General features: G+C 43.4%; 1 protein-coding gene across 1 annotated transcript in view; it reads left to right on the top strand.

Annotated features, from left to right (window-relative positions):
• Positions 1 to 1,909: 1,909 nt before the first annotated feature.
• Positions 1,910 to 26,592, top strand: part of RANBP3L (RAN binding protein 3 like) — a gene marked incomplete at its 5' end in the record, with an annotated part of 40,952 nt that continues 16,269 nt past the window's right edge. Inside the window, 8 exons of the mRNA XM_080372624.1 lie at positions 1,910 to 2,084; positions 18,230 to 18,288; positions 18,558 to 18,594; positions 19,197 to 19,274; positions 20,352 to 20,426; positions 21,569 to 21,643; positions 22,268 to 22,392; positions 22,858 to 22,958. Coding sequence (XP_080228750.1) covers positions 1,910 to 2,084; positions 18,230 to 18,288; positions 18,558 to 18,594; positions 19,197 to 19,274; positions 20,352 to 20,426; positions 21,569 to 21,643; positions 22,268 to 22,392; positions 22,858 to 22,958 — 725 coding nt within the window. The remainder of the gene's footprint in view (positions 2,085 to 18,229; positions 18,289 to 18,557; positions 18,595 to 19,196; positions 19,275 to 20,351; positions 20,427 to 21,568; positions 21,644 to 22,267; positions 22,393 to 22,857; positions 22,959 to 26,592) is intronic.

The following is a 26,592-nucleotide window of genomic DNA, read 5'->3' as shown; positions in this document are numbered from 1 at the left end:
GAAACCGCCTCAGTCTGTGCTGGGGAGGTTTAGATTAGGAAAAATTTAAATGGTTCTATGATTCTGCTGCAGTAGGGGTTAAACTGGCACACGTCAGCATGCATGCCCACCAACACTGGCACTCTAATGAGGGAAATTACTCAACATCTGCCTGCTCTTGGACTTCTTGCATCTTTTTTGTGAAACATCTGGTACTGGCTGTGCAGAGAAACTAGACTAGACATATGGTTCTGATGAACCTTCAGCAAATTCCTACCTTTTTGCCTTGAACTATCAGGATAAAGGCAGTTTAACACCAGGCCTGCAATATAATGGGCTGAAACTGCTCTCACTTGAAGAATTTGGGACTGTTACTGTTTAAGCAAACAACAGGAGACACTGGCTAGGCTTTATTAACTTGCTGCACAGTGCATCTGGAAGGAGTGGACCGCAACACCTTTTTTGCTTGCACCACATTTGGTTCAAGTCAGCACGGGAATAATCACAGCACTTGGCTGCTTTGCTCGATGCTTCCATCTTCTTTTTGAAAACAAAGAGCCCCAAAAATCAATACCAAGCGCATACCAAAGGAGACAGTTGCTAAACAAAACCGGCAGTTCCACTGGGGGAAAAAGCACGGGGCTTTCACGATGAGACACCGGGCAGGGCAGCAGGGCCGTGTTCCTGAGGGGCGGCTTCAGCGGGTGCGTGTGGTACGGGCCGTGCGGGGCCTGCCGCCGCCCCGCTCCGCGCCGCCAGGGGGCGCGCTGCCAGGCAGGGCAAGGGCAAGGGCAAGGGCAAGGGCAAGGGCACGGGCAAGGGCAAGGGCAAGGGCAAGGGCAAGGGCAAGGGCAAGGGCAAGGGCAAGGGCAAGGCCGCCCGCCGGCCGCTGTCCTCGGGGCCCGGCCCAGCCTCGGGCCCGCTGGCCGCCGCGCCCAGGTCCTAGTGTCCACGCCGCGGCAAGCCACGGAAGGCAGCTGCCGGCCTCCCGTCGCCCTGTTCCGGGCTGGAGGGTGGTGGCAGACGGCGGCGTCCAAGCCCTCGCAGACCCGGTATGCTCAGTCCTCTCAGCGCAGCCGGTGGGACCGCGCACGGGCAGCGGTGCAGCCGCCGCAGCTGCCCTCGGGGGGGCAGTTCGCCGCGACGGGAACCGAGCCAGCCTCTGCGGTGCTTCCCTTTCCCCTCCGCCGCCACGGGTGCGCCCGCGGGCAGCCCGGCCCTGCCCGCCGCCCCAGGCGCCAACGGGCGCCAACAGCCCCACAAGTCGCCGCAGCCGCCATTCTGTCGCCCGCGGCCCCCCCTCGGCGGGAGGCTCCTCACGCCCCGCTCCGCAGAGGGGCCGGCGGGCGGCCCAGCCCTCCCCGCCCCGCACACGCCGATGCGGCCACCCGTGACTGAACCCCCCCGCCCCGGCGTTCTCCCAGCCTTTTGCCGTTAAACGCCACGCACAGCCGCTCCGGCCGCTTCCCCGCCCGCCCTCTTATGCTAATCTGCCGGGCTTTACATATCCCCTCCCAACGGCCAGCCCCCGCTAAGGGCTCCCCGCGAGCTGTCACCGTAGCACCGGCGCGCCGTCACTCCCCCGCCGGCCGGCGCAGCGGCCGCCGCCCGCTCCGGTGAAGCGCAGCCCCCCGCCGTTACCCTCCGGTGGCGGCTGCGGGGACGGCTCCCCGCGGGGCCACGCCGGCCTAGTGTGGGGGGGCGGGTGGCCTGGGGGACGGCTGATAAGGCTCAATCCAAAATTGTCGACCCAGCTACGGCTTATAGATTATTACATCTAATATCTCTCCATAAAAAAAATCTATACATCTATGATTGCGCATATGTATCTATAAAGGTACTTCGGAGGACCTCATGATGAGAAACGAGCCAATTCCTGCATGCCAAAGGAATGTTTTATGTACAGGTGTGCGGCGCTCCCGTCCAGGCGATGGCTGCGGTCGGATGCGGGCGCGGTGCGAAGGCCCAGCCGGACCCGCGCAGCAGCGACAGGCCCGGCGGCCCGCGGGCCCCGCAGCACACTGCCGGCCTGTCCGAGCGCAGCGCCCGGCCCGGCCCCGGCCCCGGCAGCGGCAGGCTCGGCCCCGGGGAGGAACGCTGCACAGGTACGTTTGGTGGTCTGGTATCTTCTGTGCGCCCCCTCTGATCCCTTGCAAGGAGGTGTGGGGAATGGGATAAACACAAAGGACATGCTCGGTTGGTAACCGTGTTCTGGGTGACGCAAAACAGGAGCTTGGGTGGCTGTGGTTTCTTTATTGCAGGGTTTTAGTGGTAATCTGTCAAGAACCTCCAATTTGTATTTTAGTTGAGGAAAAGACACTACCAGATAGCATGTGTTTGGGTTTTTATTTGTAGAGCACCCTGAAGTGGTCTCTCTTAAGGGTGTTGATGCCCGCTGTCATTTGGACTTCCTGCAGCTTTCCAAAATGCTGGGCTAGATGGCAGGAACAGTGCTTGCTTTCCTGGCCATACCCAGGAGCAGTGCGCACTTTCCCAGCCATCCCTGCCCTGCCCCGCGCCCTGGGCACCGGGAGCAAACCTGGCACAGTCGAGCTCCTCAGAGAGGTGACTGACTGCAGAGGTGGGCAGCAAAATCCTTTATCATGTAGGTAGTGAAAAGGGGCAAGAACTGAGAATGATTTATATGAAATTGTAATAGTAAAATTTTTTTAAAGGGATGTAAAAGAAACAAGTGGTAATATTAAGGACATTTTGCAGGTGATGCCACCAACCATTTTTTACCGCACAGGTTGATGAATGAACCTAAAGCAGCATGAGGAAGCATGCACCTTCAAGGTCTAAACCTGATGCTATTACTGATACAGTTTAGAGTGCTTGGGCTAATTTGTCAGTTAACCAGCCTTTCACTAATGTGCTTAGTGTTGAGCACACATGGTTCAGTTTACATACATGCCTAAAATTTAAACATGCATGAGTCTTGTTGGATCTGGGCTTTATTACCTGTATAGTTAAATTTCTGCGCGCACACACACACACGCACACACACGCGCGCACACACACACCCCCCCCCACACCCACACCCACACCCACCCCACCCCCCACACCACACACACACACACACACACACACACACCGACCCCCACCCCCCTGAGTGTTACTTCTTTGCTACTTTGTAGTGATTTATGAAATTTGATATTGGTACAATGCTCTGAAAATGGTAAGGCTCTATATGCCTGTGAATTTTAATAACCTTGCATTGAGTATTTTACAGGCTTTTATGATAGATTAAAAGTGCTGAGCACTGGGATGTTGGAAGCTTCAGTGTTTATAAAACAATGCTTGGTTACATATTTTGGCACAGTCCTGCTGGTCTAGTGACACAGTTACTTCTGGCATTGCATCACTGCTAGAATTACATTTTATTGATGAGACTCCCCAAAATACTTTTTTCGCTCTGATGTTTGAAATAAAGCCAACCGGGTTTAGTTTCTCTCAAAGACTATGTTACAGTATTGCTGGGATAGTTGGTTTTTTTCCCCTTGTTTTAAGGCCTGTTTATGTCTTGCCCATATAAAGATGAGAACTGTGCCTACAGAGATGAATGGGTGTGACATATGCTGTAATTATAAACACTTTTACAGGCTGTCAGCTGAGTTTCCATGGCTGAAGTACGTTAATTTTTTAATCTTTTATGCCATGCTGTAAACCCACAGTGAAAGCTAGGAGTAATAGATACAGTTATTTGGGTAAAAGAATCCTTTCCACAGTGATCAAGGAAACAGTATTTATAATTTGTAGAATTGAGAAAAGTGGATGAAGAGAGAGTGAACATGCCTTAAAAAGTTAGGGCCCGATTCCGCACAGCTGTGCCTGGATGAAGAATCCTTACTCTCATAACTGCTGTCACTGATGACAGTGAAATTATTTATGTGGGTTATGAACTATTTGTATAACAAAGAATGTGCAAGACTGGAGTCTTTAACAGTACAGTAAAGCTGCCCTAGGACAAATTCTTCCAGAAGTTTTATTTTGCAATAATTAATTGGATGAACTTTTCCTTCCCTCTTTCTGAGTACAGTGAAACGGAAACTCACTTCTTTGATGATGTACTCTCAGTTGATCCAAATGGGGATATGTACAGTTATTTACCAGTTCCCTAGACTGTATTTACAGGATGCTGTCTGAACCCAAGATGAGTAACCCACAGTTCATATTTAATATGGCCCATGTGTTCCATGGCCCACTGAAGAGCAGTCACTTCTGCAGCAAGCACAGCCAGTGGCCAAATGTCTGTTGTATATGTTTAATTTCTCTAGAAATAAAATTCTCAACAATGTTGTTTTTCAAAATATGAAAGGCTTTGTCTAAAAATTTCATCTCAATATGTTTGAACTATTTTAATAATGCTGAAACTATTTCTTCTCATAAAACGCTTTTGCATGGTTTTGGACCAATTATTGAGAACAATTCCTGTTGAACATTTTTGGAAAATCCAGATTCATGAGGACTTGTTGCAAGTTTATTGATTCCCTGACACTCTTCACTGGAAGAGTATCTTGAAAGAAAAAATTCAATTAGCTTGCAAGTCCAGAAGTATGACTAGATACTGAACTTGAAGATTTGTTGCCTGTATAGCAACATGCATCTCTGAAAACTCTTCTGTTTAGCATTGGAGATTTGACATTTGACCAGATTAGAATTTAATTTGATTTTTGACCCTGTTTTATTTTCCCATTTTGTTTTTAGTGTTTACCAATTAAAAACCCCCACCACGTACATGTGATGTATTTAAATGGAAATTAATTAATCAGTCTTGTCTTACAATGTCTTCGAAAAAAGAAAAAAAAAAGGTAAATTTGCTTGGAAATCCCTGCCATCTTGGCATGAAAACTGATGTTCATTTTTAAGGGGAGTTGTCCTAAAAAGTACTGAATATGCTTCATAAACAGAAATAAAAAATGTGAAGAGTAATAAATGAGAATCTGCAAGCAGATTTTCAGGTCCATATTTAGTCTTAAATAAGTGACGTGATTTTTCAAAGGTGCTGAGCAGCCAGCCGCGCATGTGAATTCCACTGGAGTTCTCAAATGCACAATGCTTCCAGAAGTAGAGCAGTTGCTCAGTATCAGCAATGTGAAATTTTTAAAAGCTTTTTCTGTATCCCTTAAAGTTGGTCAATTCTGTTAAGCTGAGTGCCTAAAGTACTGTTCTAAGATAACTCCATTTTATCTTGTGTCATCTTCCTTAAATTTAAGTTTTGGCAGAGGAAAGGCTTACGTAGTGAGGTCACTGAGGGACCAGAGATGTTGGCTGGCAGCCTTGTACTCCCGCTTGGCTGTGAGCTGTCTCTTATGTTGCAAAGTTCATGAGCATTTATAAAACAGAAACTGTGGTTCTACTGCAGGTCTGGCAAATCCTGTTCTTAGCCAGAAGGTTTTTGCTGTTTTACCACCTCTTTTTAAATGAAAATGGTCCATCTCTGTAAATACTGATAAACATATCAAAAGCCAGAAACAATACTTAAATGTCAGTCCGAGCCTGGATAGCAAAGTATTCTGTAATTTGTCCTACTGCATATTTTCACTATGTCTGTTTCTATTCTGCCTGTTACTGCAATTTTAGAATCTGAAATATAGGTAGTTTTTTTAAAAAGTGGTTGTATTAGTATTTTCGTATTTTGTATTACCTTTTAATTTATTATATTTTATAGTTATTTCAAATATAATAAATTAAGTAAATGATTATATTTTAACTCTGATGCTTCTTGAAGCAACATGTTAATGGAGAGATTATCAGCTAGCACAGTCAAAATAATTAATTTTTTTTTGAATGGAACTATAAGAATTTCTGGATCCATGTCTTCCACTGACATGCTAGATGATTGTTGCTTTCTTTCTCTTTACATATATTGCCACAAAATACCAGGCACAATAGTTTGTCTTAGTGTTTTTTTCAAGCAATAGCTGTACACAGTTTATATTCATAAATGGCAGAGGCAAAACTCTCCCTTGGCTTATTTTCTCAGTATTTTGATAATGCTAAATCCCCTCTGGGGATGGAGCAACTAAAGTCACAGTGAATCCACTTTTCCTCTCAACATCTTCCCCAATTACATGTTCCTGTTGAGCTAATTTGTATGTGAAACAAACAAAACAGCAATGTTATGTGCAAGAATTTGTTGTTATTGCTTAGCTTTATTTGGGTTGAGTTGTGACCTGCAAACCAGCAATCTTGCCTGTAACATCAAAATGCAGAACTGTTTCTGCTTTTATTTTTGCAAATTATAGCAGTAATATACAAAGCTAGTGAAATTAACGCCATAGTGTATCAGAGTGCAGAAACTTGCAAATACTATATCATAGCTTGACCTTTTGATAGGATAAAATTATAATCTAATTATACATTTTCTTGTAGTTCTTATGTGTTGTGTAATGTTTACTGGGATGTTGTGAGGGAAAGCTGGGTGCAGTTAAAGGTTTTGTAAGTCAGTGACGTTATTTGGAGACAGACAACAGAATGTTATGCTATTTAAGACAATTATCTTTAAGAAGTTAGTTTCTTCTTTTTTACTGTTGTGGTGGGCTGGCCGGGGCTGGCTGCCAGGTGCCCACCCAAGTGGCTCCATCCCTCCCCTCCTCAGCTGGGCAGGGACAGAAAATCCACGGAAAGGGTCTGGGCGGAGGTGAGGGCAGGGACAGGGGCAGGGGCAGGGCGCTCGCCCGGGCAAAACAGGCTCGAATCGGGGAAAATGAATTTATCACCAATCAGATCAGAGTAGGATCATGAGAAATGGAAACTGAGCCTTAAAACACCTTCCCGGCACCCCGCCTTCTTCCCGGGTTCAACTTCCCTGCTGAATTCTCTCCCTCCTCACCCCTCGTGGTGCCGGGGGATGGGGACGGGGGGCTGCGGTCAGTTCACACCTCGTGTCCGCCGCTCCTGCCCCCTCGCCCCCTGCCCGGCCCGGCCCGGCCCGGCCCGGCCCGGCCCGGCCCCCCGCGGGCGCAGCCCCTCGGGCCCAGCCCGGCCCGGCCCGGCCCCCCGCGGGGGCACCGGCCCTGCCCCAGCCCGGCCCGGCCCGGGCTCCTCTCCCCGCGGGGCCGCGGGCCCTGCCCGGAGCTGCTCCAGCGCCGCCGCCCGCGGGTCACAGCCCCCTGCGGGCACCCCCTGCCCCGGGGGGGGCCCTGCCCGGGCTGCGGGGGGGGAGCTGCTCCCCCGGGGGCTCCGCGGGCTGGGGGCACGGCCCGCCCCGCCGGGGGCCGCCCCGCGGGCTGGGGGAGCCGCTGCTGCGGCGCCTGGAGCCCCCCGGCCTCCCCCTGCCCCGGCCCGGGGGCCGCGGGGCTGCTGGGCTCGGTCGCACTTCAATACACGGTCTGAAATACACGATCCCTGCGGCTGCCACCGGCACTGACGGGCTCGGCCTTGCCCAGCACCGGGCCCGGCTCGGAGCCGGCTGGCACGGGCTGCGCCGGGCACGGGGGCAGCTTCTGGAAGCTTCTCACAGAGGCCGCCCCTGTGCCCCCCGCCACCAAAACCTTGCCCTGCAAACCCAACACAACTGTGTAAAGTAAAAATTGTGGTTTCCATATCGGAATTAAAAGTTTTCCTGTGAGGTGCAAAGGGGATTGCTACAAAAACCAAAGAAGTACAAACTGTTACTTTAATTTGAGAAATTATGAGAAAAATGTTATTTTTTACAAGTCAGCTTTTGTTACCAGTATTACGTATTTGTTGGCACTTACAAACTACTGGTTGAGTTTTTTCAAGTCTTGTGTGAAGGATTCAGTTTCGTAGCTCAGCCAATCTGAAATACCTGGTTGCAGGATTGGTAGTTAATTGTAAAGAGATATGCAAATAATGTATAAAGTTGTAGGAATTGTAGAAGTTCAGGCAGAATCCAGTGGATTGGCATTAGGTCTTTAAAAAAATTCTCTGTATGGAACTGTTAAAAGAAAGAACCGAGACATGGGAATCCTGCTACCTAACTGGGCAATGGCACTCAACTGATAAATAGAATAAAAAAAGCCTATTGCCAGCTCTGGGATGAAATATTTCAAAGTACAGGTTTTCGTATGGCTTTCAGTTAAGCCTAATTTTAAAACCTAATACAAAGCAGAAAAGGAGAACACCATGTAAAGTGTGTTAACTTTACGTTTTATAAGGTATTAATTTAATTCATTGGGCTAATGTGTGTCCATCCTTTTTCTCTCTTTCGCACTGCAACTTCATTGGTCAGTAGAACCTGGAAAGGACCCTCCCATTGAGGGGTTAATGAATGTTCTTTCCAAGTTTTGACCAATACCCAGTCCCCTGAATTTATTTTGTGGATTTTAAAATTTAACAGCGTGGATTGAGATATCAGCCCCTTTTCCCTCAAGTTTTCCAGATTCTTTGATATGCTTTCAATATATTTGCAAATTTCCAAACTTCCTCCTTCGTAACTGGCCATCTCTTGCTGTGAGATCAGGGAGGGAAATCCAAACATAACTTCACAAGGGGAGATCCCTAAGTCAGTCCTGGGTTGCGTTCTGACCCTCAACAAAGCCAAGGGTAAACATTTCACCCAAGATAGCTGTGTTTCCACCATTAATCTAGTAAGTGCTCATTTTAATGTCTGGTTCATTCTCTCTACTCGTCTTGAACTTTGAAGGATGCCATGGGGTGCGTGGTTCCCACTTGATGCCTAAGGCCTGAGTCACTTACAGTATTATCTTGGAAGTAAAGTGTGTTCCCCTGTCTGAATCAATTTGTTGTATTATCCCGTATCTAGGAACTATTTATTCTAATAAATTTTTTGATACTGCATTTGCAGTGGCCCTTACACTTGGAACTGCTTCCACCCAGTGGGTTAAATGGTCCACTGTCACTAAAAAATACCTCCACCTCTGGACTTGGGGGAGCTCAGTAAAATCTACTTGGATACTTCGAAAGGGACGAAATGCCAAACTTCTCCCCCTGTTGGTGTTCTCCTCATGGCCTTCTTACTGATATTTTTGGCAGGTTATACATCCTGAAGTTATCTGGCCATCATGAAAACCCTGTACACCCAAAATGTCTTAAAAAGTGATCACATAAGGCTTGAGTTCCCCAGTGAGTTTGTTGGTGTAATTCCCTTATAATTTCTCACATAATTTCTTTGTTTAGTATCTGTCTTCCATCGTGAAGGAACCACTTTCCGCAGGGGTCCTTTGGTCCCCCAGTTTTTATCAACTCCTTTTCTTCCTCCTGTCTGAACCCAGGAATTCAGGTGAGCTGGGTAGGTTCATGGGTTATTGCAAGCACTTTGATATTCCCATGCTCAGCAGCATCCCTAGCTTCCTGGTCAGCTAGATTATTTCCCTTTATCTCAGGAGTATTTCCCTTTTGGTGTCCCTTAATGTGGACTACTGAAATTTCGGCAGGTAACTTTAGAGCTTCTATTATTTCTAAAATCAAGCTCTTGTGTATCAACCCTTTTCCTTTGAATGTAATGATCCTATTTCTTCCCAAATTTTCCCAAATGTGCGTACCACACCATAAGCACAACGAGAATCAGTATATATTGTTCCTGTTTTTCCAGTCAAGAGCCTAAGTGCTCAGTTTAGAGCCTAAAGTTCACAACACTGGGTGGACCAGGATCCGGGGAGTTTTCCTTTTTCCATTGTTCTCATCAATTTCCTGTCGATTACGGCATATCCCAATAATCTTTTTCCCTGGATAAATCAAGAAGATCCATCTATGTATATTTATTCTTCCTCAGGGAGTGCATAATCTGCTAGGTCCTCTTGGACTCTAGTTTGATAGCTAATCAGTTCCATACAATCGTGTATTAACTCCTCCTTTGGTTCCCCATGTAAGAACTGAGCAGGGTTTAAAACCTTGCTGGTCACCAATGTCAAATCCTCCTGACTGAGTAAGATGGCCTCATATTTTAACATCCTACTATCAGTAAGCCATTTCCCCACCTTTTGATTATATTTCTGGTAGAATGCGGGGTTTGTACCATCAATTTTCCCCCAAATGTAAGTTTTTGACTTTCCTCTACTAAAATTGAGGTGACAGCTACTGCTTGAATGCATATCAGCTAACGGCTACTGATGGGATCCAACATTTTGGATAAGAAGGCCACAGGCTTTTTAATCCCTCCCCAATCCTGATCCAGTACCCCATGTGCCACACCACCTTCCACATTTACATATAAATAGAAAGGCTTATCCAAGGAAGGGAGGCTCAACACAGGTACTTGTGTCAATTTGGTCTTTAGTTATTCCAAACTAGCCTTGTCTTCCTTTGTCCATGTGGAACTTTCCTCAATGAGTTTGTCATACAAGTATCTTACTACCTGCGTGTATCCCTCAATCCACAGCGTACAATATCCCGATAGCCCCAAAAGTTTCCTTATCTCAGTCTTATTTTGAGGAGTGGGGCAGGCAGGGAAAGTATGCCATTTATTCTTTCTGGGTTCAGTGTACAGCTTCCCTGACTAATTATGTGCCCTAAATATTTGACCTTGGGTTCCACAAACGAAGTTTCTGCTTGGATACTGTCAGTCCCTCCAGTTCTAAAAAGTTCAACAGTCGTATGGTCGTTTCCCATACATTTTCCTCTTCCACCCCTGAGACTAATAGGTCATCCACATATTGTATTAGCTGTGTTCCTTTGGGAGTTTGGAATTGCTGGAGGACTTGCTCCAAAGCTTGTCCAAATAAGTTTGGGGATTCGGTAAACCCCTGGCGTAATTTTGTCCATCTATATTGTTGTCTGCGTCCATTGTAGGGATTTTCCCATTTAAAGGCAAAGACATCTCTGCTCTGCTTATCCAGTGGGCAAGCTCAAAATGCATCCTTGAGATCAATTAAACTAAAGCACTTATGTTGGGGTGATACTTTGCTTAAAAGGGTATATGGGTTGGGTACTACAGGATATCGAGTCATGTTTCTTTTATTTACTTCTCAAAGGTCCTGGACCAGCCAGTACGTCCTGTTGGATTTCTTAACAGGAAGGATGGGAGTATTGTGAGGAGACATACAGGGTTCAAGAGTACCCTTTTCCAGAGCATCAATTATTGGTTGGAGCCCTTTTCATCCTTCTAGTGATATGGGACATTGCCGAACCCTTATTGGACACCCTTCATCCTGAATAGAAAAGACAACGGGTTCTATACCCAGGCTTCCTCGGCTTCCATCCCCAGCCCACACTTTAGGGTCTATTCTCAACTCATCCTCCTGAGTCAACCTCAAAATTTTTACCACCATCCTTCCTTCATCGGGAACAACTCCTATCCCTAGGTGAATTTGTAGGTCTCTTTCCAGTAAATTGCATCCTGCCCCTGGGACAAATAAAATGTTTCCTTTGCCCCTTTGGTTATTCCTTTTCATCTCTATTTGTCTAATTATTGGAGCTTTAAACCCTTCCCCTTTTGCTCCGATTATTTTTATTGGGTCTTTGCTTACTTCACATCCCAGAGGTACTTGACACACAGATGTTCGTTCCACTGCACTGTCCACTAGAAATTTTAATATTTCCTCCTGCGGTCCTACTTGTAGATTTATCAAGGGCTCTAGGTGGGATCCTTCCCCCAGGAGGAATTGCCCCTGACACCCCTAGTCCTCCGCAATGTCTTCCAGGGTCATTTTAAAGACCTTAAGATCTGTACTTCACTTTGGACATTCTCTTTTAAAATGTCCTTCTTTCCCACAGTAAAAGCAGCTGCTCCCCTCCCCACCCCCCCACCCCCCCACCCCCCGCCTTTGGGAATCCCTCTGTTTCTCTGAAGATCCCCGTTCCTCATGGTGGTGATCATTATCTTTGCTTTAACTTTAGCCTTTTCCTCATCCCGTCTCACATACACTTTTTGTGCTTCCCTTAGTAGCTCATTTAGCCCTTTTTCTTGCCAATCTTCTAAGTTTTCCAGCTTCCTGCAGATGTCTGGCCAGGCATGGGTAACAAAGTGTACTTTCAAAAGGGTCTGCCCCTCTGTACTCTCGGGATCTACTCCGGAATATTGTTGCATGTTTTTCTGGAGCCTGGCTAACCACTCAGTAGGAGTTTCATGCTTATCCTGTCACCCATCAAAAGCCTTTGCGACATTCTGTCCCTGGGGAATAGCCTCCTTAATACTTTTAATGATCAGGCTACGGTAATCCGACATATTTCTCCTTTTAGACATATTATTATGATCCCAGTTGGGATTTGTTAGGGGCATCTTCTGATCTCTGGGTGGTCCTTGTTGATTTTCGTTTTCCCAAACTCTCATGCCTGCTACCCTAATCATTTGCCTTTCTTCTTGGGAAAAGATAATGCTCAGTATGGACTGCATTTCTTCCCATGTGTAGATACTGGGCCCCAGAAACTGGTCAAATTGTTCAGCAAGCCCCAGAGGATCCTCTAATAAGCCCTTAATCTCCTTTTTGAAGTTCCTCGCTCCAGTAGAAGTCAAAGGGGCATTCACAAACCCAATCACCTCTCTGTGCCCCTCCCAATGGTACTTCTCTAAGTGGAAAAAAACCCTCTGACTTCCTGCTCTGCACCTGGTGCTGTCGCTTTAACAGTTTGTCTCCGTCTTGTTCTGGGAGTCCTGTCGGGTCAGGGTATACTTCCTCTTTCATCAGGCCCTCCTGTGTCCTCACTTGGAGGGGCATTAGGAACTACCAGGTATGGAGGGGGCAAGGACTCAAGGGGGTCCCATTTATGACATGATTCCTCTACCTCCTTTGCTCTGAACACTCCCACTGATCCTGGCCAAATTTTCCCTTTCCAGCAAGCAGCGTATTCATTCTGCTCTGGATTAGGGGGTTCTCGGGCATTCACATAGTGGTTTAATGCTTGACAAAGCCAACCCTCAAATGACCCATAACGAAGCCAATACAAATGATCTGGTCTAATCTCTTCCTTGGTCCACTCTAACACATAAAATATTTTATCATTTTCATTTTGTCTTTATCCTTAGTTTTCTCAGTACTTTCCCAGTTTGCTAACATCAACCCCAGTGGACTGACCGGGGGTATTTCATTCGGTATTCTCTGGCTCCCCTTTTTCCTGGGACTCGTTTTACTACTTCCCTGTCCCATATTTTCCCTGGGGCTGTCTTCCACATGGCTTTCCACTCGCTTCATCTCTTCAACCGCCAAGTACCTGGTGGGATGTTGGAACGACGGTTAGAAAGACTCCACACTGGCTGCCTGGAAGGGGGCTACCCTGCCAGGTCTCACTAAGTCATGCAGTCAAGCCCTCACTTCCCACCCAACCGAGTAATACTTACAGTCCATCTTCTTACTTGGGCCTTCGTGCACCTGAATTACAGGCAACTGCAGCTTTACCTCCCAGGGAGCTCCAAGTGGCTTTTGCTCTAAGAGCCTCTGCCTCTCTCTGGGGTGTTTGGCCAACAGTCCCATGGTCAGAGGCGTGCTGTCAGAGTTCACGGAAACCGGTGAGGCACGCCTCCTATCTGACGGTCACCAAAGATACTGGGGCCAGGAGAACCGGTAATCCCAGACGAGCCCCTAAATTTGTTATAAATACGTGACCCACTAAAGGTAGGTTCGGAAATCTTTATTGTGAGGCAAAGTCAAAGAGCAAAAACCACAGTGCTGGGTGCATGAATCTAGCCAGAGGCGCGCCAAATGAGTTTAAATATGATCTACTTATACCATTAAGGTTGCATCAGCCATATACATATTCATTATTTTCTCACAACTATTTACAATATTCTTTGAAATTATTTAAATAACTCCACCCCCACTGCGCTTGCTCTTTTCAGTCATTGGGGTCCTCTGGTGGTCGTGCAGGGATGAAACCAAATGTCTTCCTTGCAGTGAACTTTGGACCCGAGGAGGGCAGCTTGTTACCTGTCCAGCACAGCACTTAGTGAAAAGCCAATATCTGTTCGTTCATTTTTCACACTAATGATGCCACAGAAAGCATAATTCCTTGAATAGTTACCCCGTTTTTAATTAGCTAAAGGGAATCACTGACCAAATCAATTTGAACAGAAAACAAATTTCAATGAGAAAATCAGTTTCTGTTCCTTTCTATGACAGTATACATTGCTAAGATTGGAGGAGAAAAATATGATTCAAGTCTAAGAACTGTAACTGCTGTCAAACTCTGATGCCTGCATTTTAGCACTTCAATGGATATATATAAAATCAGTTTGATGTTTAGATTCAGTGGGTGCTCAAAACTTTCACTGGATTCAGCCATACTGAGTGTTATAAAAGCCTCTATTGTTACTTTTTATACATACAGGTTCCTAACTTCAGATACAAAAATGTGAAAGGATTTGGTATGAATATGAATTTAAATGTTTTCAGACTTACAGAAAGTTTGGTAATGGGGGAGATCCAACAGAATTTATTTTCTTTTGAATCTGAAAATACAAAAATTAACTGTTTGTCAGAAGCAAAAAAACCTTGTGTTAAGATCACAAATTCCTATCATACCATCTTAAAGTTTTTGCTTCAGTTTGGGAGGAATAGAGCCACAGCACTGTCAACCACTTTTGACAGAGGACTTCAGGCATATGACTGCCTGAAAACTGGAGAGACATTTGGACTTATGTCCTCTCCACTGTGTCCTTAGCCCTCAAAGGTTAAGGATCATTTTATCTGTTCTCTATGATAATAACTCTAGAATTTTCAAAACCATCAGTGTCCCGCTTAGTTTTTAACATATATATTTTGGGAAGTTTCTACAGCTTTAGAAAAAGAAATAGTAATAAAAAAGAGTGGAATGTCACAGCAAAGGCTGAAGGACCCATAAACCTCATGGACAATGCTAGCTTTTGGGATACAGGCAAAGCCGGTGAATGCAATTTTACATAATTTTTTGCATGTCGTTCTGACTAGTGCTTCCTAGGCTTAGGCATCAGCCAGCAATTATTTTTCCCCAAAATGCATCTCTGTGTTTTCATTCAGTTGGAACATTAGCAATGCAGTCTCCCTCTGGGCATATGAACCACCATAATCTGCCAATTGCCTGCATGTGCAGCGCTAGGCAGAGCACCGAGCAGAGTGATGGAGCTGGGATGCCCATGCTGGATAAGTAGAGCAGAGCAGGCACCAGGCGTGAAACCGGGGTGCCTTCCATGTCAGAGAGCTCAGGTCAGAGCAGGTTTGACAATGCCTCTGCACAGCCAGGAGGCCATGCAAAGAAGATCTCGAGAAAGGGAACTGGTCATTTCTAATGTGGCTTCCAGGCAAGGGCTGATTTTGAACTCTGAGTGCAGCAACCATTCATCCAAGAGCTAAGTGAGCTGCTCCAGGGGAACTGCAGCGAGAAAAAGAGAGCCCAGTCTGTGGTGATTGTTCGTGGGCAGACAGGCAGGTTCCGTGTCTGGACTCTTGGCTGAAGCTGGTGGATTACTGCAGTCCCTGCGGCCAGAAGCAGCCCATTTGGCAGGTTTTTCTGGTAAGTTTTCCAACAGTCTCTTTCATCCACGAGGACCAAACTGCAGAGGACTGGAGCAGCCCAGTCTTAACCAGGCACTCGCCAGCCTGTGTCTGCCTGTGTCCTGTTGGTGAGGAGGAGGAGGAGCGACTTCAGCCCACCCTGTTCCCAGCCCTTTGTGCCAGCGGGCACCCGGCCATGGCTGCTGCTGCTGGAGTCAGGCACTGCCAGGCTGCATGCCCCACTGCTGCTGCTGAGGAGGGCACAGGGGGGCTTCTCCCCCCACCAGCACAGCCACCCACCCTGGCAGCGTCAGCCTTAGTGCAGAAAACGGATCAGAGACACGGAAAGTTGCTCATCGGTGTTAAAATCAGAACGTTGACACAGTTGTGATAACTCCTTGATGGCCCTGTGTGACATCCAGAAGTAATTCTGCATCGCTTTTTCTGTGGGGATCAGCCGCGGATATTTTGTGCTTGGTTGTCTGAGAAGTTCAAAATGTAGTTGGAAATTATGCATAGGATATATATATAGTTAAATATACTTTTTAAACTCTGTTATGAATGGCCTGATTGAGGAGTGAAGATCTTATTGATGAGCTACATAGAATACTTTTCAGGAATGACAAAAAGGTTTTCTTGATTTGGGTAGAAGCAGTAGAGAACCATAGAAATGACAAATAACTGTGGCAGCATCAGCAACCTCTGACAAAATATAGAGACAGCAAGAAAGTTTTCCCTTTGGCTCGAAAGCAGTTGATGGGATATATCTCTTGTATTTACTGCCATATCAAAATACACATATTTATCTTTAAGAGGTAGCACTATACCCTACTTCGCATGCTTCTGTTGGTAATCAACCAGTTATGAATTTTTCTTCAGGAACTTCTAGGTTTTAAACTATTACTGGAATTTTGTTGTTTAAATCATAGTGAACTTTCCTAATTCCTTCAAACTCCCTACAGCCTTTTAGCTCCAGCAAAAGTCAGCTCTGTGATGGAAAGTCAGTTCCTTTTTCACAGCAATTCACTCTTTGCTAATTCCATGCTTTGGAGTCATAAATGTGCCTTTACAAATATTGCTAGCTTTTGAGCTTTGTCAGGTATTGTGGAGAATATGAAGGTTTCTGTAGTCATGCTTTGAGTCACTCAATAAGAATACACGTGTCGTCGTCGTCCCCCGTCCCCCGTCCCCCCCCCCCCCCCCGTTTTTTTTTTTTTTAAGGAGACAGGAGAAAGCCTATTATACTGAATAAAACATATTGCACTGAAATACTATTGCTTATATGTCCCACTCCCCTCTAGTGAATAGAAGTGGAACTGCTCCATCTGATGCCATGCCACGGATCTCCAGCTGTAACCAGATTGTGGAAATTTTCTTCCAACTTTCAGTGACAGAGAGTTATCTTTTATGGAGTTGAACAAAGTGAACTTTCTTCTCCTTTTTTTATTAAGGACAAACCAGACCTTTATTGTAAAGCACGCCAAGTTTGCTAAATTCAGTCCTTCACACACACACACAGTGCCAAAGTAAGTACAAAATTAACCTAAACAACAGTAAAACTGTATTGTTACTGCTGTGTCTGTGCATAGCTGGGTTTGAGTAATAGTTTCTTGCTTCTTGCCCCTGTTCACATACACACAGCATTTATTTTAACAATGTTTACTGTTTTTTTGGTTGTTGGTCACAGATATAGGTGTGCAAACCAAGATAAAAATACTGATCCGTGTATTTTCACTTGAACATTTTTGTTGAACAAGTAACAGAGGAAGCCACTGTTATAAAAATGGTGTGTACATGATAAATACTCTGTCAAAAGTCAGTTAACAAGATATGAAGTGTGAGATTTCTCTGGCCAAAGGCCAGTCATACAGTTCGGTAGTCACCCTGGTCTGTCCTTGCTACCCGTGGAGATAAGTACAGGCATTTAGGTCTTCATTCATCTAAGGTATGCAGCGAAAATATGCTTGTACTCAGATGCTGATTGTTTCTACCATTTGCATGCTACAGACATCTCAAGCTAGCATGAGGTGGATCTTGTATGATGTAGTCTAAAAAAATCTATCTGTGTTTGCTTCTTTGCTCTTTAATTGGTCCATTTATTGGCATAATAAACATGTCATTTATTGGTGGTATTGGTGAAAACAACTTCTTCTTTTACACTGACAAGCAAAGTTAGTCCATTAGAGTTGCACAGGTTGTGAAGGTCTCATTCTTAGCAAAGTAGCCTGAAGAAGTAATGTAAGACGTAGAAGTAGTGCACTCTCAACCAACATAACATTTGATGTGAGGCAACTGTATACTGGGTATGTCTCATTAAAGGAAAAAAAAAAAAAGAGGACCATGGATCCAAAGCTGTTTTCAGTCATACCTAAGAAATGCAGAGGTATGCTTGAGAGTAGAATTTTCTCTATAAAATTTGATATGTTTACATATCATATTCACACATTAAAACTGACACTAGACAGGCATTCACTTACCTGAAGACTAAAGAATGGGAAGTGTGAATGTGGCTGGGAGGCCAAGTGTAACACATTTCCTTGCTTTCCTTTTGGGATAATTTTGCATTTCACATCCTTGCACTTTTCTGAGAAGCAAAGCTGCAGTTCACCCTTACTGTTAAAGGATGGCAGGTGATGTTGTTTGTAAAGGCTAAAAGCACTTTTTTGTCCTTTTTAACTAAAGGAAGTGTAAAAAAAATATAATGCAAATCCTGTGGCATCTACTTAGGCAAAACTCACGCTGGGATTTCAGTACTCTAGCTTTTTTCTTATTTGTGGACTGTGCTGTACATCACTGCAATTCTGTATTTTCTCCCTTGTAAAAAAAAGGGTAAAGTCCTGTTTGTTATTGCAGAGCAGTTTGAGAACTGTAGTTGAGAAGTACTATTACAGAATTGTTATTAAAAACAATCTCTTTTCCAGAGAGATCAGTGCTTGCCCAGCCGACATTTGTGTTTGAAAAGAAGGACCATCCTTTGAAGGTAAAAAGCTTTTTTGTTTACTTCCTATAATTGATAAAAAATGCTGAGAAATGAGGATTCTATAGACAATGATCCTAGCAGTAATAAAGGATTTTAGCCCAGGTTAAGACTTGCAATAAATGGTCTCAAAACAGAATAAGGCAGACTAGAAACTAGAAAAAAAGAATGCTTTTAATGCATATGTGCTGCATTGATTTACTTTGCGTCCTGGTCTAGCAAATGGCTGTTCAATTCTCCTTGACCTTTTCATGCTTATTTTTTTTTTCCAGCGGCCTGCAGAACACCCGGTTTGCAAAGCTGAAAATGGTAATAACCACCTCATTGAAACAGTATAATAATATATTGGGTTATTCATAGGTCTAACTGTTGCCTGTGAAAATAATGTTTGGATCCTTACTTAAATCCTTGTTAATCCTTGTAGACTAAGACTATGTCAATTGTACACACTTACTATGTCCTGATATATATGTCCCAGTCTTACCTCAAGAATTCTTCCATTTTAACTCTCACGTTTACCAGAAAGCCAACTCCAGAAGCCCTGAAAAGTGGCCAAGTATATTCGTCAGCTGTATGAGCACTTAGCTGCCTTTTTCTATATGTTTAGGCTACATTATAATGTAACTTAGCATTCTTAATGTCTTCTGAACCTACGGGCTATGAACTGATTATAAGTGCTATAAGATTTAGGTTCCCTGGACTTAGTAGAAATAAAGAAGACTCCCTGGGGCTTTATGCCAGGTCTTGACTGAGATTCCAAAGCCTTCTTGCTCTTAGCTACTGCCTTATAGCTGTTCCTGTAAGTCACTCCTAGAATTTATTGTGGTCAGGTTTTAATTCTGTGTCATAACACTGTGCTGAAAACTCCTGGCAGTCTGTCCCTGCAGAACATTATATTTACATTTCTCTAGATTTCATTAGTTGTTTCCGAAAACGTGCAAGATCATCATCTTTTACTTTCCAGAAGTCTGACTCTCAGGCCAACACAGGTATGATGTTTAGCTCCCGTTATGTTTTAATTACTGTAGTACTGTATTCTCGTCTGGTAAAAAAAAAAGATTTTTTCTGTCTAAGAAATATTTCTGCACTGTGGAAGTGCTGCAAGTCATGAAAATGTAAACATTTATATAAACTTGATGGCAATTTCCAGTAAAACTGTTCTTAAGTAAAAATATTTTAATTTTCTATACTTAGGTAGTATTACATACAGTAGTGAAAAATCTATATAAATTTCATATCTTTTCCTTGAATTGCTCACAAAGTCATAGGAGGAGGAGGGATGGAAAGGAATGAGAGTCCCTAGTTTGTGGCAGAAATCAGTGTTCCCTGGGCAACCCCTGAAAATGTAAAGCATTTCCAGAAGGGCCCGTCCTTCCATCCAGCCAACAGCAGACCTGGAAGGCCCTTTAAGAACTGTGTATTTCTTCCATGGGAAATGCACACAAGTCACTGAAGCTACTGTGCAGAAGGACTGATCTGGTTTTTACAGTGTTTATTTAACATACAGATGGGACCAGAAGGTCACTTCTGTATTTAGGTATTAATATGTGCACACTGTATTTTGGTTTATCTAGTCCTGTGATGCACCTAAATGTAGTTAAGAACATTTAAAATAAGTGGTTTGGTTTACTTTGGAAAATATACTGAGTTCATACACAAAAAAATCATAGATATGGTAGAAATTTTAGGGTATGCCTATACAAAAAAAAAAGTAGGGTGCAGGAGGAAGCTTGAGTGGTTGACCTCTCGATTGTCCACACTGCTTAACTGGTAGCTCACTCCTTGGTTCTGTTTTGAACCTCTCCAGCTGGTGGTCTGCAAGGCAGAACTATTACAGGGTGGACTAGCCGTAAACTCCGTGCCTGAGCCAGGCTGTGCCACTTGGCTTCAGAGACCTGTCCGATTCAGCAGCATAGACATAACCTAGCAGTCTACTTCAGAAAGCTGGTAGTTATCAGACAGTAATTTATTCTACTGCTAATGAAGGCATGACATCAAGTTGGCTAAGCTTAAAATTAATCTTCTTTCTCCAAAGAAATGATAATTTCAGTCTCTTATCCTTTCAGATACAGTTCTGACTCAGAAAAGGGGGAGATCATCTTACTTTACCATCCTTCCTACCTTCCCCCCCTCCCAGCCAGGTAATTAAAAAAAACCAACAAAAGCAATTAATATTTAGGTAGAAAAGCAGGTATTAGCTGAAATAAAAACGTACGGAAATGCTTTTCCTGCAGGACAGAGCTGGAGTACATTGGACTAGACTGATATTTGAACAGGAGAAAGAATGTTTTAGGAGGAAGACTGGCAGTTCAACAGAAGAAATGTTTTTTGCATTTGGTGTTAGGGAATCCCTGCAGTGCTGGGGAGGAATCTGAATAATTTGCAAATAGGCATTTATACTGTGTGGTACAAATTATACTTGAAAAAACAGAATGGAGTTAAATAATTACATGAATTAGTTTACCTGCAATTTAATGGCGATGGTTCCTATAGGAATATAGTTTTCTATCCTAGGAGCCTGTCTTCCACCTAACCAGTAACCCTGGGAGTATTCTCTTACTTACCACTAACGGGAATGATACAGAGGTCTTGAATCCTAGTCTGTGTCTCTTACCAGAGACAGGCCTGTGACAGACATTGGCATAAAGGATTTCTAAGCAATCTTAAGAGAACACAACATTGTTATAGCAACAGACTACACTCTTTCTGCAATGAAAAAGTAGTGACTGCATGTAGAGTATCAGTTGTGTCATTTTACAGGACGTGGTGCATGGTTGCCATCACTTTCTGGCTGATGTTTGGTATATTTTTTTAGAACAGTGAAAGCGTTAGTAGTCACTGCCATCATTATACTAAGTTATTAGAGCCTTTTTACTAGAACAGGGCAGGGTATGTTTATTTATTCCCATGTTCTTGGGTATAATTTACTTATCTTAAAAATTGATAAGGCTGGACCAGATAGCACTGCCAATTCAATGGCTTTGGCAAACCAGCAGCACCTGGTTTTCAAAGCTGAAGAAGGATTATATGAGTTTAAAACATCCATTAATATCCAAAAGACTTCTGCCTCTAACATAGCCAGAAAACCCATGGCGCTTTCTGTGCCATAGTCTACCCACCTGTAAAATGGAGACAGTAACAGTTGTCTCGGAGGCCTTGTTTAGATGGATAGGTTGGAATATTGCTTAGGTACTACCAAAATAGGGAGAGGTTATAGAAACATGAATTAATATTCAGTTTGTTATTACTTATTACTTATTACTTTACATTTTTTGTTCTTTAGTGAAGAAGAATAACATATTCATGACCTCAGCTCTTCTTGAAAGAAACCCTGACTTGCTCAAAAGTACGAAAGAAGGTAACTGTCATTGCAATATTTATTCACTGTACTTCCACAAAGAGGTTCTTAACAGATACAGAAGACATAAAAATGACAACTCTTCTCTGTGCTGAGTGGTAGGCTAGGTATCTTTATGAGGTTCATAAGTTATTTTTTTGACAGTGTAGATATCCTGTGAGCTCTGTTCTGAGCCTCTACTCTTGACTACTTATTTCCGGAATGGACTGAATATAACTTTGAATAGTGAAATTCCACATTTCTAACTGAATAACTCTGCTCCTGCAGAACTCAAAGAACTCTCTTGGCATCTGCAGATGCAGGATTAAATTTGAAATACCAGAAGACAGATCTAACATAAAGCAGTAAATAAATACAAATACATTTTATAAATATAAATAAGTATATTTATGTATATAATGCATTATTATATTCTATTCTGATAGCATAACTGGGTTGGTGTCACTGCAGAGTTGTGTATTTTACAACAGATTACAGTTTTTTCAGAATATGTAGCAAGTAAACAACAATAAATGCTACTTAAATATGCTTTGAAGCTTTCCGTTGAAGGGGAAGATGCATAGGTATGAATTGGATGTGAAGAAAAAATATCTGTTTAAATATTTTGTCTTTGTATTTTGCCAGGATCCTTGTCACAAAGTCAATTGCAGAATGTCATTAAGCCTGCCATTTTACAACCCCCACAAGCCTTGACCTATCCTGAAAATCCTGTAGTATCTCTAGTGGCTAAGAAAGAAGCACGTGTTCAGGTAAAAAGAAAAGTAATTTTACTGGCTAATATATTTTTGGAGCTCAAATTAAAAAACAACAACTCAACAGTGCTGTTTTAAAGCAGTTAATTTATTCCACTGCATGATTTTCAAGAAAGTTCCCAGATCAGTTTCAGTGGAATCAATGAGATCACTGACATGATCTGAACTGTTAAACCCATGCTGACTGTGTTTGAAAAAATATGTCTTCTCTGCAGGCTGTCTCGACTTTGAGCTATCAGGGTTCTGTGGGCAAATCAGCTTGGGAGATCTTTTGCATTTTGTTTATTTAGAGAGTAACATTTTAGCATTTTGATTATGGGCGCTGGCTTTGTACACAGCTGGAGGAAGCTCTGCCAACTACCACGTTTAAATATACGTCAGTGACTCTGGATTTCTAGCAGGTCTGTTTATAGCTGAAAGTAAGCTTGGTCTAATCAATTAATCTGGTTTTATTATTCCTAGCTATCTGAAGACAGCTCTTATTCCTCAGCTGAGAATTCAGTAAGTTCCAAAACAGTGAGGCCATCTACTACCATGACTCTTTCTAGTTCTAAAACAACACGGTAAGTTTTTATTTAATTTTTGTCTATATTTTGTCACTTGGCCTAAGGCATGCCCTTTTGTCCTACATGTCTAACATGGTACTAAGCCTGTGCTATCTATACCCACACAGTGCTTACTGGCATTTGTGTGTGGTGCCAGGATTTGTGAGTGCTGACATGGACTCCTGCTGGGAATTAATCTCTGTGGGACAGTTTGTTTCTCAGTAGCAACTCCCAAACCAGAAGCTATTTTGGTTAGCCATCATGTATATATATATATATATATATATATATAAAAATAATGAAGCTTATATACATAAGCTTTGGCAGTTCAAGTATGCTAGTTCAAAATATGTCCTGGTTTTGAATGTTTAAAATCATCTTTGTGTTCCTTTGGAGAACTCTCTTCTGATTGCATAGCTGCTGTGTCTTATAAATAGATGCAGAAAAACTCAGGAATTATCAAAATATGTCAGCATATTGGACACAGGAGAAATAAAGAAAACCATACAGGACTGATTTGGAAGACAAGGCGAGTACTTGCAACCAGTGCTTTACTTCCGTGCACATGCCAGAATTCCTGGCATGAACAGCTAGTGGCTGATGATTGTGATAGGGTGGCATCTTTGTGCAGGCATGGGTTGACCAGCATGGACTTCAGAATTTTTGCCTGAGAAAGCTGACTTTCTTGGACTAGGACATTGCCCCATGCCCTTGCCTCTGTATATGACTGAAAGAACTCATACTGGTGCAAAAATGGGCTATTACCTCTCTGTGAAGATTGGCTCCTGAGAATGTTATGTCTGTGGTTAGCCAGCTTAGTGTCAGCAGCTTATCTTGTGGGTATTAATACTGCTTGCTGATGGTTGATGAGGGTTATTTCCCTGGAAGCTGTGAGCATCAGGAATACACCTGAGATCAGCTATGATGAGAGAATGACATTTTAAAATTGCTAGGGCCACAGATAACACATTTGTGATGTTGCCTCCTTTCCTGCTCCCACCTAAAACGGGCAGAGAACGTGTTAGCGGCAAAGGAGCCTGTTCCCGTAGTCTTCATGGCTGGATAGGGCACAGATAAAGGTTCCTGCACACAACATCTGGGATATACAGATGAGGGGGTTCTGAGGAGGTAAGGAATTTTTAGATGCACAGGCAACTTAGATTCTTAATCCTTATCGACGCGATGAGTGTCATTAGAGAGCACATGCTTCATGTTTTGGAAGAGCCAGCCTATCCTTTTCTTTCACAATTAATGCTGTGATGATGCCCTGTGAGGACAGCATAGAGCCACACAACATGCTGGATTTTTAGCAGATTCAGAATGATTGTAATACATATATTGGAAAAGCTAAAGGAAGATAGCACTGACTTCAGAATCAGTTGGTGTCGATACTCCAAGTCTATCTACCTTATCTTACCTGTACAATGTCTAGGAAAAGACAGGTGAGTGGCTTTCTCTTGTGAAGTAGATGGACTGAGAAATGCAGTGCAGTGTTCCAGTACTGACAAGTTACAAGACTTACAAGTGCTTATGGTATTTCTTTTCCTTTTCTTTTTAAAAGAGGAATTGCTAATGTGCTTGGAGTATTTTTGTCTCAGTAATTCTGTATATTGCCATTGTGGTAAATGTTGGTTTATTTGACAAGTTGAAAACTAATTTAAATACAACTAGGTGCTTACTGCTCTTCTGAGATTGCAGGGGGGTGTAAGTGCTTCTTCAATCTCTGTTAAATCACTGATGCTTTAAATACTTCAGTAAAATCTTTTTGGCGTAGCCGTTTTCTCAGATAACTTAACAACAAGTATTCAAACAAACAACTTTATTAAACTCCATAGATACGCTAAGCAGTAGTGAACATTGCAGCCAGATCTGCTCATTGCTAAGAAAATAATTTTTTAGGTTTAGTTTTAATTATCAATCAAAGTCTAACTATTGGCATTTAATTTACAAAATCAAATGCAGAGACATTCAACAGCAGGGATGGCTGCTGCCTGCAAACGTTTGTCTTGCTTTCCTACCTCTTCTTCTCTATGTGATGTAGTTCTGTAGTGAGATGAACGAAAATAATTTGTTAGCCCTCTGTTAGGTGCAGCTGTCCATATCCCAGGAAATAACCAACAGTTCCATTTCCTGAACTGGCTGTAGTAATGAACTGAAGAGGAGAAATCTGCAGTTTCATGATTCTGATTAAAAGCTTGGGAAGGAGATTGTGTGGTAAGGGATAGAAATACAGTGCTGGGAAAACACCGGCTTCTGGTCATCTATTCAGCTTTGCACAATTTCCATTTGCATGGAAAAACTGCAAGGGTTCAAGGCCAGCACTGGAAATGGCAGCCTCTCAGACCCTTCTGGACACTCTGAGAAGGACAGTACCTGGATCTACTCCCTTTCCGTAGTCTCTTCTTCGCAGTATCTTATCCACATTTCTCCTCTCCCTTGCTTCCTTGTTAGTGGTCATTCCCTGAATTCAACACCTCTGTTTTGCATCTCCACAGCAGTGTAATCCCTGACACACGTTGTTCTTGCCCTGCAGCAACATAAGGATGTTGAGGTTTTAGTAAGACTTTAAGGCTGGCACTTCCAGTTAAATGTGTGGAAAAAGGAAGATCCTGCACTGATTACTTTTTCCTTACATTTTGGAAAATAATCAAAATTAATTTCCCACAGTGTTTCTTTAAGACCAGCCTCTAGTTTCTGGGTTTTAGCTCTTCTGGAGTGCTATCCTTACTAAGTTGCTACTAGAGCAGCCTAGAAGTAGCAAATGAAATTTCAGGATGGCAATTGATCACAAGTTAGTGAATTTTAGTGGGGAGTTTTCTTAAGGATAAGAAACTCATTAGTCAGGTTCCCTGTTATGGTTTAACCCTGTTTGGTAACTAAGTACGATACAGCTGCTTGCTCACTTCCCCACCATCTAGAGGGATGGGGAGGAGAATCAGGAAGGAAGGTAAATCTTGAGGGTTGAGATAAGAACAATTTGATAATTGAAATAAAATAAAATAAAACCAATAATTATTATAAATATTATTACAAAAATTATAATGAAAAGAAGGGAGACGGGGAGAGAAACAAAATCCAAAGGGAAGGGAGAAAAGAAAACAAGTGATGCACAAAACAATTGCTCACCACCCACTGACCGATTCCCAGCCAGTCCCTGAGCAAGCCCTGGCCAACTTCACCCGGTTTCTATACTCAGCATGACATCCTATGGCATGGAATATCCCTTCGGCTGGTTTGGGTCACCTGTCCTGGCCGTGCCTCCTCCCAATTTCTTGTGCCCCTCCAGTCTTCTTGCTGGCAGGGCCTGAGAAACTGAAAAGTCCTTCACTTAGTATAAACATCACCCACCAATATCTGAAAGCATATTATCAACACTATTCCCACACCAAATCCAAACCACAGCACTGCACCAGCTACCAAGAAGGAAATGGACCATATCCCAGCTGAAACCAGGATACCTGCTCATAGCCCAGAACATCTATGGAAGGCTTCAAGGCTGAGAAGAGTTTTTCTGATTTCTCTTTATTTGCTTTTAGTCTTAGCAACACATCAAGGATAAGAATATTAAGAAGTACTTTTTTCCTGAAGTGTAAAATGCCAGATAGGTTGTACTTGGGAATTCCTTCATCCTATGTAAAGAGGTTTCAGGCAT

This window comes from Falco punctatus (assembly GCF_963210335.1).
Source record: "Falco punctatus genome assembly, chromosome: Z".
Classification (NCBI taxonomy): Eukaryota; Metazoa; Chordata; class Aves; order Falconiformes; family Falconidae; genus Falco; species Falco punctatus.
Note: the sequence above shows the minus strand (reverse complement) of the source record. Positions and strands in the feature narration are given on the sequence as shown.